Genomic DNA, 18743 nt, shown 5'->3' on the forward strand with positions numbered 1-18743 from the left:
AACTATAGGTGTACAACATGAAGGATAAAAATACACCAGAAAGATTTTTTTTCTCAGTATACAATTTAAGAGAACTCTTCATATCATTATGACAATTAAAGTAATTAAATAAGTACAATTTGTTTATTAAAATCATTTGTGTTTTAGTATCTTTGAAATATTAATGTTTTAAGAAAACATAATTACTTCTCTTGATCATATCTGGTGTAATCTAAGTTGATAAATATAGTTTTAAAATACTGAATTAGAAAAAAATAATTTTTTAACAATAAAAGTATAAAAAAAAAAATAAATACTTTTATGGAAGGCTAAGTTCACAAATATAATTTCTAATAACAAAATAAACAGAAAAACATATATTAATAGTTTTAAATTAATAATAAAATCTGTTATAATAATGCTTCATCTCAGAAAATAATAAATTAGGGTTTTTTCTATTACTTTATCTCATGCTTACAATAGAGCTACTGCTTCTCTTCTATCCAAATTTTTACCATTACTATGGTGAGACTAGAAAAAAAAAAATCAGCAAATAAATGAAATTAACATTCTAAGATAAATAAAAAAATTAGAAATACTACTTATATTGCAGTTACAGTATTTTAAAAAGAATAAAAAAGATCTTTTTTATTCTTTTTAACTACTGAAATATTGATACTAGTTTAGTACTTTTCAATTCATTAAAAGCAAATTTGGAAGGGCAACAAGGTGAGTATTAGAAATTCAATACCTTAATATTTTATATTTTGGTTGAATTATAACAACAAACAGTTTAATAACCATACAGCAATAATGTTACAACATACCATGAAATTAAAATAGTAGAAGGAGTATAAAGGGCTTATCCAAGCACAATTGAAACTAAAATAAGAGAAAGTATTTTAGTATTTTAGGAGTAAAATTACTCCTCTCATAACAAATATAAAATTCAAATAATCAACATTAAATAACTAAATAAATTAATAATAATAATAAAACCCACACCTGGTAACAGATAAATTAAAACTTATCAAACAATGTTATTTTTCTTGATACAATAATACTATCCAAGATCATCTTATCATCTCACAAGAAAAAATATAACTATATGTTATATTAAATTATATTACATTTATTATATATATATATATTTTTTTTTTGGCTCATTGTTTATTACAAAGTTATATAAAATGAAAGTATTATCAACTACTGTTTAAATATTAAAACTATGTTTATGAGTGATGCCATGGACTAATTTACTCTCAAAATCCTGTAAATATATTTCTGACATAATTGCTGATAGTGGAAATCCCACTAAGGTATTTTTTAGTGTATAATATTTGTTATTAAATTCAAAGTAATTTTGCTGACATATTTTTCTTATCCACAATAAGTTGGTTTATAGATATACTAGAATATATGTTAATTTATGTCATAACAAGCCATTAGCGTGTCTTTATTTACATTTAAACTTTTTAATTTATTTACTAATTTTAACCATTTTTTATATTAAATGTATTAGGTGCATTGATTTTTTTTTCCTAAAAATTTTATCTACTTTAATGAACAGGGAGCAGATTTAAAATTGATCAAGGTTGCATTGGGAATTTAATTTATGTATTTTTGGTAGTCCAGTTAACTTGGAGGTAATTGGTTCAAAAGGATACAACCTAGAATGGTATTCTAAACTATTATTATAATTAAAAATTGGTTTGAATTATTTTATTAAACGTTTAATTACTTATTAAAATGTTATTTTATTAAACATTATTTTCCTCAAATTTGTTATCAACAAAGGATTGTTTCATTAAGTTATCATATTTTTCAACTGGCATGATAACTAGAGTATGTGTTTTATCTGATTTTACTACTAACAGATTGTATCCTTTTTATTTACTTTGTTTAAACCAGCCAGTCCTTCAGAAAATCACTAAAAGGACATTCATTAATTATGTGTTCCATAGTTTGACTATCAGCTCTGCAATCACATGACTGATCACATGTCAGTCTCCATTTAAACTTCCAATAACTGTACCTGCCCACTCCGGTATGGAAACAATTCAAGGCAGTCCATTCCTTTCAAAGAAGGTTCATTCCAACTAATTTGTTTGTTGGGTCAGAGACTAAAAAAAATTGTTTCGTTCACTGAACATATCCCAGGATGTCATCCAGCTGGTTTTAGGTGAAAAATCTGTTTCAATCAACTGGGAAGCTAACATCAAAGGTGGGTTTCTTGACTTGAGCTACCTTCTTGGAAAGGGATAACCTGCAGGATGGGGAGATGTAGAAAACATCTGATTTTGTTACACTCTCTGAGCACTGCCTCCTTGCGCTGAATCTCAGGGGGAGCTATGTTACATAGCATTGGGAGCCATAAGAGATGTCAACATAGGGGCATCACTAATTGTTCTCTTGACCTAATTCAGCTGGATGTCGATCTCTTTAGTGTGAGTACTATTTAGCCACACCAGAGCGCAATATTTGGCCCAGGAATTAAACAAAGGACAAAATGTGGTAAGCAGGACTTCACAGCATTAGCTCCCCAAATTGATCCAGTGAGGTTCTGTACAATATTGATCCTGGTTTTTACCTTCAGCACAATCTCTGTTAATCTTCAGCACTTAATCTTCAAGGCAATCTCTGAATGTTAGAGAATAATCTAGAGTAACTCCCATGTACTGCAGATTTCGTTGTGTTTAAACCATTAAAACAGATATTAAGTTTGTAATTGGTTAGTTGATTGCTCAAGTGAAAGTAGGCTACTTCCGTCTTTGTTGGATTAGTTTGAGCTTCCAGATTTTTAAAAACTATTTTGTTTTTAAGGGTAGCAAGTTTGTTGGAAGTACTTGTGTTGATAAGCTAAAGCAATATTATCAACACACCTAAACTTCCTGCATTAGGAAACAGGGATGTCAAGACATATTCACATTGAACAAAAAAGGTGAGAGAACAAACCCCTGGGGAAGGCCATCATTGAGGTGTCTAAACAAGCTTTCCTTGCGACTCAGGTAGACCTTGATTAATCTGTTGCTTAGCATAGAGTTGAGAAGTCATATGGAATAAGAATGTAAAATTTAGAGGCCTTTTCTCCAGACTATATCATAAGCTGTGGGGGAGGTCAATGAATGCTACTGAAGTTTTCTTCTTGTCAAACCTATTCTAAATGAAAACCATAAGAGCTAGATCCTGGTCACAGCAGTTTCTTCCAAGCCTGAAGCCAGCTTGTTGAAATGGAATACTGATGTCTACAACAGATGAAATTCTGTTATATAGCATTCTCTCGAGCAACTTATACCAAACACGTAAGAGGGATATTGGACTATAGCTTTCCACATTCTGGTTCTTTACCTGGATTCAAAACAGCTTCTATCTAAAGATGTTTTGAAAGTCTTTAGCAACTTGCCACTGGCTAATATAGTATTAAAAATTGCCAGAAACCAGGGATTTTACCCTGATGCCGATATGTTTAATAAACTCCAGGAAGATGTTGTCTAAACCAGCTGTTTTCTGGTTGGTAGAGCGGTGATTGCCACCTCCAGTTCTTCAAAGTTAAAATTTCTAGAGACTTCCAGGGATGTCTGATGAAATTTATCGCTTCAGTCTATACAAAACGCATTTGCCAAAAGGATGACAGGCAACTTTGATAAATCCACAATTTATTTAGCTTGGCTTGAGTTTCAGCATCCTAAACTGCGCACTGAGTTAAAGGCTTACAGTGGAGATTATTTTTAGGAGTGACCAAGCTTTTCAGCTGCTACAGTTAAAATCCAGGTTTTCAACAGTTTATCCATTTCTCTCTTCAAGCTGTATCAAGAGAGCTCAGCAGTCTATCAGTTGTGTCACACTCATTAAACTCCTGATAAATGTCCTCACATTCTGACTCCAGTCTGGAATATTGTTCCTTCTATAACCTCGTGGGATCCAGGCTTTTGCTTAGGGCTGTATGAGATTGTGAATCGATCATAGTTTTTTAGTGTAGGAGGAATGAACCTGATGCCATGTTCAAGCCTTGTGGTAAAGGCCTATAACACCGTAAGATGACATAGCACACCACACGGTCACTTTCTGGCTGTGCAACGGACGCTGGTGTAGCTGCGTAGGGTTTTCTTGTGCCCAGTATCTGAAATTTTGCTTGTTAACAAATCCACTGAGGTGGAAATGCGCTTTGTCTGACATCCACAGTTCCTGGACAAACTCTTCATTATCATTTATCTTCTGAAGCATTACATTACAGAATTGTGCTCGCACAACTGCATCGTTCGGTATCAGTTCCTGGATGATCTGCAACTTGTATGGATGGTATTGCAAGTCCTTCACTAACATTCTTCGAACACTTGAACTGTGCAATTGTAAAGATGCTGAGAGACGACGGAACAAAAAAGGTGAGAGAACAAACCCCTGGGGAAGGCCATCATTGAGGTGTCTAAACAAGCTTTCCTTGCGACTCAGGTAGACCTTGATTAATCTGTTGCTTAGCATAGAGTTGAGAAGTCATATGGAATAAGAATGTAAAATTTAGAGGCCTTTTCTCCAGACTATATCATAAGCTGTGGGGGAGGTCAATGAATGCTACTGAAGTTTTCTTCTTGTCAAACCTATTCTAAATGAAAACCATAAGAGCTAGATCCTGGTCACAGCAGTTTCTTCCAAGCCTGAAGCCAGCTTGTTGAAATGGAATACTGATGTCTACAACAGATGAAATTCTGTTATATAGCATTCTCTCGAGCAACTTATACCAAACACGTAAGAGGGATATTGGACTATAGCTTTCCACATTCTGGTTCTTTACCTGGATTCAAAACAGCTTCTATCTAAAGATGTTTTGAAAGTCTTTAGCAACTTGCCACTGGCTAATATAGTATTAAAAATTGCCAGAAACCAGGGATTTTACCCTGATGCCGATATGTTTAATAAACTCCAGGAAGATGTTGTCTAAACCAGCTGTTTTCTGGTTGGTAGAGCGGTGATTGCCACCTCCAGTTCTTCAAAGTTAAAATTTCTAGAGACTTCCAGGGATGTCTGATGAAATTTATCGCTTCAGTCTATACAAAACGCATTTGCCAAAAGGATGACAGGCAACTTTGATAAATCCACAATTTATTTAGCTTGGCTTGAGTTTCAGCATCCTAAACTGCGCACTGAGTTAAAGGCTTACAGTGGAGATTATTTTTAGGAGTGACCAAGCTTTTCAGCTGCTACAGTTAAAATCCAGGTTTTCAACAGTTTATCCATTTCTCTCTTCAAGCTGTATCAAGAGAGCTCAGCAGTCTATCAGTTGTGTCACACTCATTAAACTCCTGATAAATGTCCTCACATTCTGACTCCAGTCTGGAATATTGTTCCTTCTATAACCTCGTGGGATCCAGGCTTTTGCTTAGGGCTGTATGAGATTGTGAATCGATCATAGTTTTTTAGTGTAGGAGGAATGAACCTGATGCCATGTTCAAGCCTTGTGGTAAAGGCCTATAACACCGTAAGATGACATAGCACACCACACGGTCACTTTCTGGCTGTGCAACGGACGCTGGTGTAGCTGCGTAGGGTTTTCTTGTGCCCAGTATCTGAAATTTTGCTTGTTAACAAATCCACTGAGGTGGAAATGCGCTTTGTCTGACATCCACAGTTCCTGGACAAACTCTTCATTATCATTTATCTTCTGAAGCATTACATTACAGAATTGTGCTCGCACAACTGCATCGTTCGGTATCAGTTCCTGGATGATCTGCAACTTGTATGGATGGTATTGCAAGTCCTTCACTAACATTCTTCGAACACTTGAACTGTGCAATTGTAAAGATGCTGAGAGACGACGGATTGACCGATGTGGACTTCGTGTGACAGCATCTCGTAAAGCTTGAACATTCTGTGGTTTACGGACGGTTCGCTCACGGCCTGGAGGTTTCTTTTTCATTGCCGAACCAGTTTCCTCAAAATTAGATATCCGTGTTTTAATTACATGTGCTGATGGAACACGATCGTGCCGCCCTAGATTAAAATAACGGCAAAATTCTCTACACGCTCCCTCCACACGTCATTGTTTTTGTAAAACGCTTTGATAGCAAATGCATGTTGCGCACCACTCCAAGGATCCATGACAACTAAATGGCAGGTTAGGTTAGAGAGGCTGGTGCCACCTATCAAGTGGTACCAATCGCCCACGGCTACCAACACAACTTTCAAAATTTCCTGTTTCTTTGAATCACCCTGTATAAGGATGTATAGCATCTAATTAGGCTGGGAAGTTTAAACGTATAAGCTTGATTGATAATGATAAAAGCACAACCACATAATTATTATATTTGGAACTGTTTGTATATACTACTGCATCTATATACAATTTGTTACAATGCTAAGAAACTCTTGTAGTGAAATGGCCAGGATTAGTTAAGCAGTTGATTTCCAGAGTGGAAAAATACATTGGAAAATAATTAAGAAATTAATGCTAAGAAATAGAGGAAATGTTAAGAAAAAAATGAATAGAACTATAGCTTGGCTCTAACCTTCATTCAAGCCAGTAAGCATGTTCTGACTAATAAAAATAAGGATTTGAAAAAAAATTCTTATTTGGATGTTCAGGTTCATCTTACTGACGAGCAAGATAACATGATATCAGCTGGTAACATCGATACAAGAGTGAGGGTTAATCACAATCCATCAATAAACTAGGAATGGGCCCAAAGGCACCTGCTGCCAATTGAAGAAAGGAGTTGTGAACCACTTCAAAGCACTAGATTGCACTGAGGAGTAAATGATGGAATAGTAGTTCAAATGTGCTTGGATCAGTGAACAATAAAACTATATCGTTAAATGTAATTATCCCCAACAGGTGTTGGCTAAAGCTCTTTACATGCAAAATTTTATGACAGTTGATCCAATGAATTTGAGTTTGGTCAATGGAAGACCTTGCTTAAAACCAAATTTTTTTGGTACAATGAAGGAGTTTTTCACTATATACCACATCAATCAATAGTTTACCATTCTTTTTATCACTTTACAAAAAATGCTGGTAAATGAGATAAGCCAACAGTTAGAGATTCAAGCCTAGTTTTTGCCAGAAATTAGAATGTTCAATTCATCAAGAGGATTTCCAATGGTTAAAGGAAATTGTTCATGTAATTTGTCTTACAAATTCCTTATTATATGATAAGTTAAGAGACACTGAAAATTTCACTAAATATTTGTTCCTTCTAAGGAGGCCATAATATGATTATTATTAGTGAAGCAGGACTAAAACTGGTGGTAGTTATCTTCTATCAAATTTTAGGTTTTTCCACACAGTTGACTAATAACATTGACATATGTACTCTAAGTCATTCTATTTGTGTTTACAAATTTATTTTCAGTTATTTATATTGGGAACAATGGAATGATACACAATTAATGTCAATCTTTTTATTTTAAGATAAATGAATTTTGTAGAACGTGAAAAACCACTTGACTGTGATTCAAATTCAGCATGAAAGGCAGAGATGCTACCATTTTACCCAGGAGATTAGCAATTAATCATCACAGATAGGCATATTTCCATTAGTTTTTATTATTTGGAATTCATTATTCCTTTTAATGAATAGTCTAATGTAAGCAATGCAATTAAAACAGTATTGAATTTATTCTAAAACAGAAATGTATGAATTCATCAGTAATCAGTGGGGTATGATTTCAATGATAAGAAAAATTCAGTCTAAAAATTAATTAAAAGTTGATAAGAGTACAGTTTATGGCAAAACATAAACTTAGACAAGAAGAAGAACTGTTCATACAGCATACATGATGACAAACAAATTTACTTAATTTGATAATAGGAAATAAAATTTGTGATGGAAAGTAGATTGCAACACGTAACTCATATAGAATGTAGAATGCTTGCCATTAATTTATACAAATAAATAGAATTTATAAAATAAATTCTATATATTATTATATTATATTATTATAATTCTATATATTAATAAAATATATAGAATTGCTTGTACATTAATTTATATTATGCTAAGATTTAGCAAAATCTACTACCTTAAATAGTAAGAGTTAATTTTTAAGAAATTTGTAAATGTTTTTTTTTGGGATTAGAGAAAAATTTCCTATCTTTTTGGTCAGAACAGATAATAACAAACTTCAGCATAACCAAAATCAAAACTAATTATCTGATTATCATCAAACTTTTATAAAATGTAAATCAAATGTTTTCAGAAGCCATAAAAAAATTTCATATTCATAATTAAATTTTATGAGCAAATGAATTTTATGAAGTAATTTTTTCATTATAATAAAAGGTCAGAGAAAACCTACACTTGCATCATTATCCCCAATCTTGTTAAAGGAAGTCTTTTATTAATTGTAGATTGTGTTTTGATTTTTTAAAAGAGACTGACGCCAAGCAAGTCTCCTTCTCTAACTGAACATTTTGGTCACAGAGTGCTATTACCGTCAGATTGTTAAATATAAAATTATAACACATGGTCTATGTGCACAATTATTTTTCAGCAGTGCAACTGTGGAGATTATAGTTAAAGTAAATGCAAGCTGGGAAATTTTGACATTTTTCTTTTAGCTATATGCATAATAGACCTCATTTTTCAGAATTAAAAATTTAAACAATTGAAAAACTACATAAGAATTAATAAATATGCTAAGAAAAAAAAAATCTTACCATATGCTTATTTTCTTTAATTAACTGTCGTTTCCGAAGATAATTTGCTACTGGTGGCGTGAACAAATTAGGATCCATTCTACTACATCTTTTTCCATAGAATTTATGTGATAATAAGCTTATCAAAATTCCAATAATCATGGTCAGCAAAAAACCAATAACAACATACCATAAATAACTAATTCTATACAAATATGGATAATTTTCATTTCCTAGTGTTGATGACATTGGAAGTAATTTAGATACTCTAAAACAGGACAAAAAATAATATAGTAGATAAAAAAGAATAAGCAAAAGAACATTATGTCTATCTAATTTAAAATGTGAAAGTATGTAAGAAAGGATTTGTTAATTTTGTGAAATAATTGATCTCAAAAATTGTTTTTGAGTGTAAATCAGTGAAGATGTATTTACAACATTTTTTTAATATCTATTCTTATTTATCATTAATTATTTGACTAGCAATGGTTGATCCATGTTATTTTCTACTCCTTACTCTATGCCTCATTATCAACGACTTATATAACCTGTTCCATTTCCTCCATTCAGTGTCTTTTATGCTTTTAGCATCTATACTTTCTTCTAGGGTTGGTTTAAGGCACTAACAGTAAGGCATATAGAAAAAGATAAAGAAATAAGTATATATTTTATAGATATGGAAAATCATTTGATTGTTAAATGGGATAAATTAATGAAATTATTAAAAGTCAAAAAATAGAAAACAGAAGGTTAATTAAAAAATTATAGTTAAATCAAAAAAGAGAATAAAAATAACAGACACTCAAACTGTGTGCTTTAGGGATGCTACTAAGATGAGAGTAAATCAATGGTGCTGCTTATCACCAACTTAGTTTAGTGAGGTTGAAGTTATGATTATAAAATGCTCTAAAAGAAGGAAAAAAGAAAAAAAGGAATTAGCACAGGAGGAATAAGAATACATTATATAAGATTTTCAAGTTACATTATATTTCTACAAAATAATCCAGTGGGTGATTTCAAAATGTGAAATTACTTTGATTCCAAAGGTTACTTTGGCTGATTATAACACATGAAATCCATAACAAGATCCTCCAAATTTTAAAGCATTATTATTTTTAGGATTATAACAAACTGCTTATAAGTTTACACTGAGTAGTAAATGATCTTTGAAAAAGAAAATTAGTTCATCACATTTGATTAACTGTTTATTCTCAACCTGATCAACATATTGATCGTAACGTTCTAGCAGCTGATTTATAAGACTAGGATTATTCTCAACAGAAGGTGAAATTATTCCTCAAGATAAGAAACCTTTTTCCTCTAGGGAGCAGTTTTTGACATAATGAGCCTTTTTACGTGGAGCCGTTTTACTTATAATACATATGTTAAGGCAACACCTCTAAGGTTTCAATTTTTTTTTGAGCAAATATTGATATCTTTTTCACGGAAGTAGTACTGGAGTGACCAATACTAGAAACTGCTTCCATCAGTAGTGCAAGCTATAATTAACAAAAATTCCTTATTTAACACACCTTACAAACATACAGTTTAGCTTATGTACACAAGGAGAATTTAAAAAAAATATAATAAAAATATTGTAGAATATATTTTGGCCTTTTAGAAGAGACTGATGTCACCACCGGGTTGTCTAGTGTTGAATGCGTCTTTGTAATCAACTGATTTCAAAGACGAGAATTTCAACGTTCAAATCCTAGTAAAGGCAGTTATTTTTATACGGATTTAAAAACTAGATTGTGAATTGGTGATTGGATTTCAATTAACCACACATCTCAGAAATGATCGACCTGAGACTGTACAAGACAATACTTCACTTACACTCATACACATCATCCTCATTTATCCTGTGAAGTAATACCTGATGGTGATTCCTCGATGCTAAACAGTAAAAAAAATAAAAAAGAAAGAAGAGACTTATGACAAGCAAGTCTCTTTCTCTTACTGAACATTTTGGTCACAGGGTGTAACATTGGCAGATTGTTAAATACAAAATTACACAACACACGGTTTACATGAATAATTATTTTCCAGCCATGCAACTTTAACCCACCAGGTTGGTCTAAACTCATTATCACAAATAAGCTGATTTCGAAGTCGAGCGTTCTTAAGTTCAAATCCTAGTAACTTTTATACAGATTTGAGTACTAGATCATGGATACTGGTTTCTTTGGTGGTTGGGTTCAATTAACCACATCTCAGGAATAGTCGACCTGAGACTGCACAAGACTACACTTCATTTACATTCATACATATCATCCTCACTCATCCTCTGAAGGATGGAACCTCCTTTGGAACAGAAAAAGAGAGGAGAGCCGTGCAACTGTGAAGATTACAGTTAAAGTGCCCACAATAACTACACAGGTCTCTTTTATTCAAATAATATTACATTTTTTGTCTGCTATTACAATCAAGCAAACACTGCATTCTCAGACATCAAGGTGAAGAAGTCTTTAATACTAGAATAAGAAAGCTCACAGAGAGAAGGGACAAGTGACTAAATGTGGCTGGGGATCATGTTGAAAAGTAACATTAGTCACATTGTCACTAAATAAATAAAAATACTTCTACAATAATTTTTATTTTTAATTACAATGACCTTCATAAAAAATAATATATGATTGCCAATCTTAAAAAAAATTCTGGGCAATCAATGCAGTGGTTAGCATTCTGGCTTTTTGATCAGCTAGACTTGAATTCAATTCCCAAGGTCAGACATTTTTCAGGTTTTATTTCATTCATCTCGTCTTCCTTATTAAAATAAGTGTATAAAGACGTCTGAGGTTACTATATTTTATACTTTTTAATTAATGATATTGTAGGGAAAAGTTTATTTTTTACCATTGTTCAGGATAGTTCAATGTACTCATAAAAGCAGTGTAGTTCCCAACACATTCCAAAGTTTTTTTTTGCGAATTATTATAATTTATTTATGTGAGATCTTTTAATATAACAGAATGACATATTCAGATATTTACATTAATTTAAATACTTTTTGGAATTTAAAAATTGTAATATTTTTGTTTGTTTACCAAGTTTAATTTTCTTTCACCATCAAATAAGTTATAAATTTATAAAAATAATTTCATTCTTAAATAATTTTTCTGGAAAGAAACGGGCTACGCTGTGGATACACTAAATATGTATCTACATAATATTGAAAGGATACAACATTCAACAACAGTTGATGGAAAGTAACATTACTGTTAAATAATTCAAGTAGATACAGGGGAGTTAGTAAGGGTAAATATACATTTAATACAACAAAACTTAGAATAAATAAAAGAATGTATATTTTTTTATTAATTATATTTATTTTACAGAGTAATTCAAAATGACAGACTCAATTTCATAACTCTGTATTCAAAATTAATTACAGTTTATTGTTGAAAAGGCAGATTGGGATGGTTACCATAAAGCCTTCCCATCATAGTATGTCTGTGGCAGGAGCGTCTTTGATCAACTTTCCACTTTTACGTTCATGATACTAGAGAATGCTAATGGATATATCCCACAAACATCGGGAAATCTTACACGTCCTTCTGTTCCTTGGTGGAATGATGATTGCCAGAATGCTATTAGCAAACAACAGCAGATACTGCATAAATTTAACCGCAGACCTACAGATGAACATCTAAATTTTTACCACAGGGCTAGATCGGTATGTCGTCAGGTATTCTTAGATGCTAGGAGGAAGTACGTAGACATCTCATGTACTACTCCCATGTCTAACATGTGGAAAAGATCTGTGCAATTTGTGGGTCACTGAAACAGTCTATTTTCAGGCTTCTTCATTAAGGAGAACTCCTTTTATCATCTTCTGCAGTGGCAACTATATTGGTGAATACTTTCCACTCTGTGTCTCTCACTTCATCATATGGTAATGAATTTCAGAGGTACAAGATACAGATGTAAAGATTATTGTTGAACATTGGTGATTCAGTCAGTGAATTAAATGCTCCATTCGCATTCAATGAGTTGTCACACGCATTAACAAACTCGTGCGACATGTCCCCTGGACCTGACAACGTTTGTTTCTGTATGCTGCTGCACCTTCCTCATATGGTATTACAACATCTATTGGATGTTTATAATGATCTATTCTCTGCACAAGTCTTCCCATCCGTCTGGTTTAAAGCTGCTGTCATACCAGTACTTAAGTCTGGCAACAACAAAGTGAGCCCCTCAAGCTACCGCTCTATCTCCTTGACAAGCATCCTATGCAAGGTAATGAAGAGGATGGTGAACCGCAGAATTATGTGGTACTTGGAGAGGCATGGTCTTTTATCTCTAGAACAGTGTGGTTTCCAACAAGGAAGATCCTCCATTGACCATTTAATGTCATCGGAAACAGGTATTCAGAATGCTTTCCTACTATGCCAGCACCTTGTCGCTATCTTTCATGTTTCATGTTCTTTATTTGTTGATGATTTTGCTGCCAAGAGGCTACTGCAGAACACTATATCTCGCCTTGAAGCTACGTTCAAGGTTATTGGCTTCACATTTTCACCTAAGAAAACAAAATGTGTAGTCTTTTCTTGCCTGTGGGACTCCTTTCTTCTGTAAGTTTTTCTCAATGGAGAGCTAACTGCTATCTCTCCTTCTGTCAGTTTTTTAAGTTTATTTTTTGGCAGCTGTCTTATGTGGGTCAAACACATCAAAGAATTGAAAATGAGGTGTTTCAAACTTTTAGACATGCAGCGAGTTCTTAGCAATACCAACTGGGGTGCCGATTGATCATGTATGTTGTGTTTTTACTACTCCTTGGTTCGTTCCTGTTTGGATCATGGTTGTGTCGCCTATTCTTCAGCGCATAATACCATGCTTAATATGCTTCTTTCTTTTTCCTGTTTAGCCTCCGGTAACTACCGTTTAGATAATACTTCAGAGGATGATATGTATGAGTATAAATGAAGTGTAGTCTTGTACATTCTCAGTTCGACCAATCCTGAGATGTGTGGTTAATTGAAACCCAACCACCAAAGAACACCGGTATCCACGATCTAACATTCAAATCCATGTAAAAATAACTGGCTTTACTAGGACTTGAACGCTGGAACTCACGGCTTCCAAATCAGCTGATTTGGGAAGACGCGTTCACCACTACAGCAACCTGGTGAGTCATGCTTAATATGCTAGATGCTGTAAATCATACTTTCCTTTGGCTTGCTACAGGTGTCTTTAGATCAAGCGCTTCCATAAGCATCCTTGTTGACTGTGGTGAGTTGTCACTTTGGGATAGACAGAACCAGGTATTAGTATCTTATTTTACCTGCCTAATAGACAGCCAAATCAGCTGGCTTTTGATGCAGCTCTTGGAAATCCTTATTTTCGAATATATGAGGATCATCCACGCTATACTGCACCTGCATATCAGGCAGGACTGGCTCAAAAATTTTAAATAGGAAAAATGGTCAAGTGATATGTTGTTTTAAAGGTCTTAGTGAGACAACCAAAACAGTATCAAAAAAATTAAACTATTTAAACTAAAATGACCACAAATGTCATTAGGTTAATTAAAAATTGAAAACATTAATTATTAAAATTTTTCAGCTTCCTATTTGCTTCCTGAGTAGGCAACATGCACAAGATGTTTTGGAAGTGAGTGCTTGTATTAATGGTTTCCAATTAAATTGTTATTAATGATAATAATTAGTAACTTAACCTTTCATATGCCTTTAAACCCTCTCTCAAACAAGTCTAACTCATGAACATGTTTATTTCCTCTATAATAAAATCTCAATCAATGTATTTATTTTTGAACCATTTAAAATTAGTTTACTTCTAAAAACCACACTACTTTGGTTTATGAAAATTAATAGCATCAGAGTGTAATAAATTATTTTGATTTGAAATCAGTTCTGTAGAGTCACTGGCATATAAAAAGTTTTTAACCAGATGCAGGCAGTAAGATAGGAGGTAATAAAAAATAAAGGCACTAATTCTGACCTCTGGGGATGTCTGATTTATGTTTTTCGAGATGGAGGATTCAATATATCCATTATGTGATTGTATAAAACACTTTGCTAAATTACCCTTCACATAAAAGTTTTTACGAGTGGTAAAGATCCTCTAACACTCTAACAATCCAACTTAGAAGCTAATGCAGATTGATCAACAAAATAAAAGACCTTAATCAAGTCAACAAAAATTCCTACAGTTTTTAATTTAGTTTCTAGACAATTTAATATTTCATACATGAATCATGCAGTATTGAGGTAACTAAAAAAAGCTTTCTTTGAAGCCACTAGATTTTATTAAAAATAACAAATTATAAAATAAAATACAACCATATAGTTACAATCAACCCACAAAAGTGATCAATAAATCAGTACTAACAAGATACCCATACCAGATTAATTATTATTATTAAATATATGGCAATGAGCAATATTCTTTCCTGAAGAGCAGTTATCTTTCCTCCTAAAAATATCCAAATTCTAATCCATACTTTTTTACACTCAATTCCTACTGTTCACCAATAAAACTATAAGAATTTACGATGAAGGAACCATTTAAAAGAAGGAACTACAGCAGATAATTGACTACTGGCAAAAATCTTAGAGAAACAGGATTTTAGACAACTTCAAGATCTGATCAGGACTGCACAGCAAAAATTTGATAAAACAAAAGAATTAATTAAAATATCCAGATACTTACGTTAGATTTGACTGATGTCTGATATCAGTGTTATAAAATAAACTTTTTGATATACTAGCGGTAGTATGATTTTTTATATAATCAGTAGTATCATTACTATGAAAACAACCGATAGTTGATAATGGCAATGGTGTCACTGGTGGTTTTGGATGACCAAATGATATACACAGTGTTATTAACAAACTTATTATCATGCCTGACAAACCACCCTGAAATAATAATAAACATAACAATTATATAATATATAGTTCAAAGTAATTAAATGTACTTTTATCAGGTATCATACAATAATGATAAAAACTAAAATATGTTTAAAAAGAACTTTAGTCCATTGCTAGGGATGATAAAGTTAGCACCAATTCTAATCAGCTGTTTATTCAGATTTATCAGTGAAACTATTACACACAAATGAAAGTTAAGTGCAGTTATTTTTATTAAACTCTGAATGTCTGTTGTGATCATATTTGTTTATCAGGTTTGCATTCATGTAAAGATTTGTTTCAGGGTTGGCTGTCCTGAGACTAGCTGAAATCAAATTCTGAACCAAATCAACCTGTTTTTTTAAGGACGTATAACATTTTATTTTAACCTTATCTCTAAGAAAAGACAAAGATATAGTAACGGTCAACTCCTATATTCTGACTTTGTCAACAATACTTTTCAAATATCCCACAAATCTATTTTCATCACTTTGCAAAATATTTAAATGCTTTCATTACATACATTAATGAATTTTCATTATACGTATGTTTTTATTAAGAATCCTTTTTTATCTAGCCTATTGCACCCTTATCTAAACTTGGACTATTTTACAAACACTAGACAGACCTATGCCGATATTAAACCACAAAACCACCAGGGATGTAGTAACTATAAGTTTTTATACAATTAACAAAAATACAACAGGTGTCAGAATAGTAACAAAATGAAATGTTTAATTTTGGAGAACTGAAAAATAAACTTCTATAAATTGCACAAAATTTACAACATGGTAAAACAAACCCATATAGATGTTATACGGAATCCTGAAAAAAGCAATCATTATTTGGAATATAAAATTAAACAAAGAATGTAAATTACATAATCATGAAACAATCTAGGAAGGTGTACAAAGGACTTTTTCCTTTACACTCCTGAAGACAAGAAAAAAGTGTTGGTGAGAAATAACAATAAGGGAAGGGATGATCCCCAGAGGGAGAGGAAAATAAAAGATTACTCAACTTAAAGGGGTTCTTCAAGGATCCTGCCAGGCAGTGGGCATTCATTCCTTCATAATCCTAAGAGATTAAGTAACAATTATTACAAATTATTAATTAAGGGATTAATTCATAAGAGATTGGGGATCTTTATCCAGGAGAAGAGCAGCAAATTGCTGATTAAACAGCTCTGCATTTATCAGTTCAGATAAAAACTACTTCAAATTACTTTTCCTCTAAATACTAAAGAGCTATTTAGGAAAAGGCTCAGACAGCGAGAGTATAAAACTCTCACCCATAGTCAGAATTGTGTGGCAATTTGGTAGTATCCATCTGAACTACAAACTGTCAGACTTCCAATTGAGGTATTACTGTCAGAGAATTAAGTGCCAAGTATTTTTCCAAATGAATAAATACTGAATTACATAAAAGCACAAATCTAACCACAACAATAGGTACGTTTTGCATTATAAATCTACTTAATTTTTAATTTAACTTAGGTAAAATCTTATTAAGAATAAAAAGAATACGAATTAACTAAACTGAAGGGTAATAATTATTTGTATTCAACTAATATACATGAAACATACATGGGGAAAGAGGTTGTATAATATAGTCCTGTAATTTCAGATGGTCAAGATTGCTTATTGGTTACCATTGGCAAATACAACTGATATCTATTTACAATTATTTCTTTTTTTTGTGATAAGATGAAAGATGAATTTTGTAATGGGTGAATAAGTGTTACTATGCCAAGTGTTACTAAAATTTGAACTTGGAAGCCTCCTTGTTCAAATCCTGGTAAAGCTAAAATAAAAAGATTGATATGCTACCACTCAACCATGGACATTAGTGGAGCGAAGCTTGAAGTCTTTTATTTCTGAAAACAATAACAACTTGGAGTGAATTTAATATTAAATTAATACAAAAATCGTTTTCTAGTAAGTTAGTATGATGCTCTAATCCTATCTTAGTGTAGGTAATACTTCATGTGTGTGGATTTGAGCATGATGAATTTTAGTTTTGAAGGTATTAAGCTGACATCAATTTCAAACCAACTGAATTTTTCCAAACAAATGACATTCTATTCACACGTTAAAATAAAAAAGGTGATGATTTTTGGCAGCGTGTGTAAGAATAACAATAATAATAATGACAAGCATGTATTCTGAACAATATTAAAAAATAGAAAATACATGTAAATTCTTAAATCTTAAAGCAAGAGAGGAAAAATCATATAAGATCTGTTTTGTTGTTTTTATGAATGCAATAGCTTCTAATTGGAAGATAAAATGTTTTTATTGTTGGGATAGGGTTAAATCAAATTTTTTCTGAGTATTTTTGTTCTTTAACAACTTCATAAAAAATTGGTCTCTGGAAATAATAAAATCATTTGAAAGAGAAAGATTTTGGCTACATCCCAACTATTTTTCTTTAAATTATTTTTATTAAAAAAAATTATAGGAAAAAATTTCATCTGTTAGAGGACCACTTGATATACAAATATACTATGCAAACAAAAAAGAAAAATACTTCAATCATAATGAAGATCGCTAGTCTTATATTATGATTCTTCTGTTTGTTACATAACCTCTCTCAATATCTAACCCCCTATTTTTTATACTTCATATCTATTTCTTCTCTCTTAGATAAATACTACAGAAATCTCTCAGTTGGTTCGTTTAGAGACTTAACTTTCTATCCTAGGGTTACATGAATTTAATTAGAGGATAATGAGCCAGCTAGCTGAAGTTGGAAGTAATCCTCCCAAGCATATACATAATATTATATGTTTAAAAATATACATTTAAAAAATTAAATAGATTTACAATATATATTACATAAATGAAGTAGCTGTTTTGTATTTATTTATTCTTTAATTTGTATTTTATACCAAGCCATTAGAGCCTTCTAAAGAAGCTTAGCTTAATGAAAGCTAGCTCAGATAAAGTTACGGCTTTTACAACCTGCATCTGAGATAAAAGTGTATAGTAGTTATTTTAAGAACTTTTTTTTTAACACAATACACCATGGATACCAAGATTTAAATGTTAAAATATTATCATTTCTTATAGTTTAGCTCATTACTTTTCTCTTAAAATTGCATTACATTAATTTTTTAACTTTTATTTATTTCCTTTCTCAAAAGAACTCAGTATTTTCCTTGTGTTTACAATAAAACTTAAAGACACTTGTATACCTACATCTGATTTTACTAAACGCAGAAAAAAGATACCATTATATAATCAAAAAAATAAGAGAAC

The 18743-nt window shown here is 32.1% G+C and overlaps 1 protein-coding gene across 1 annotated transcript in view; it reads right to left on the bottom strand.

Annotated features, from left to right (window-relative positions):
- Window positions 1–312: 312 nt before the first annotated feature.
- LOC142318797 (putative sodium-dependent multivitamin transporter) overlaps window positions 313–18743 on the bottom strand; it is a 90969-nt gene continuing 72538 nt past the window's right edge. Inside the window, exons 9-11 of the mRNA XM_075355283.1 lie at window positions 15284–15492; window positions 8630–8876; window positions 313–510 (exon numbers count right to left, since the gene is read on the bottom strand). Coding sequence (XP_075211398.1) covers window positions 454–510; window positions 8630–8876; window positions 15284–15492 — 513 coding nt within the window. The 3' untranslated portion in view covers window positions 313–453. The remainder of the gene's footprint in view (window positions 511–8629; window positions 8877–15283; window positions 15493–18743) is intronic.

This window comes from Lycorma delicatula, chromosome 2 (assembly GCF_047948215.1).
Source record: "Lycorma delicatula isolate Av1 chromosome 2, ASM4794821v1, whole genome shotgun sequence".
Classification (NCBI taxonomy): domain Eukaryota; kingdom Metazoa; phylum Arthropoda; class Insecta; order Hemiptera; family Fulgoridae; genus Lycorma; species Lycorma delicatula.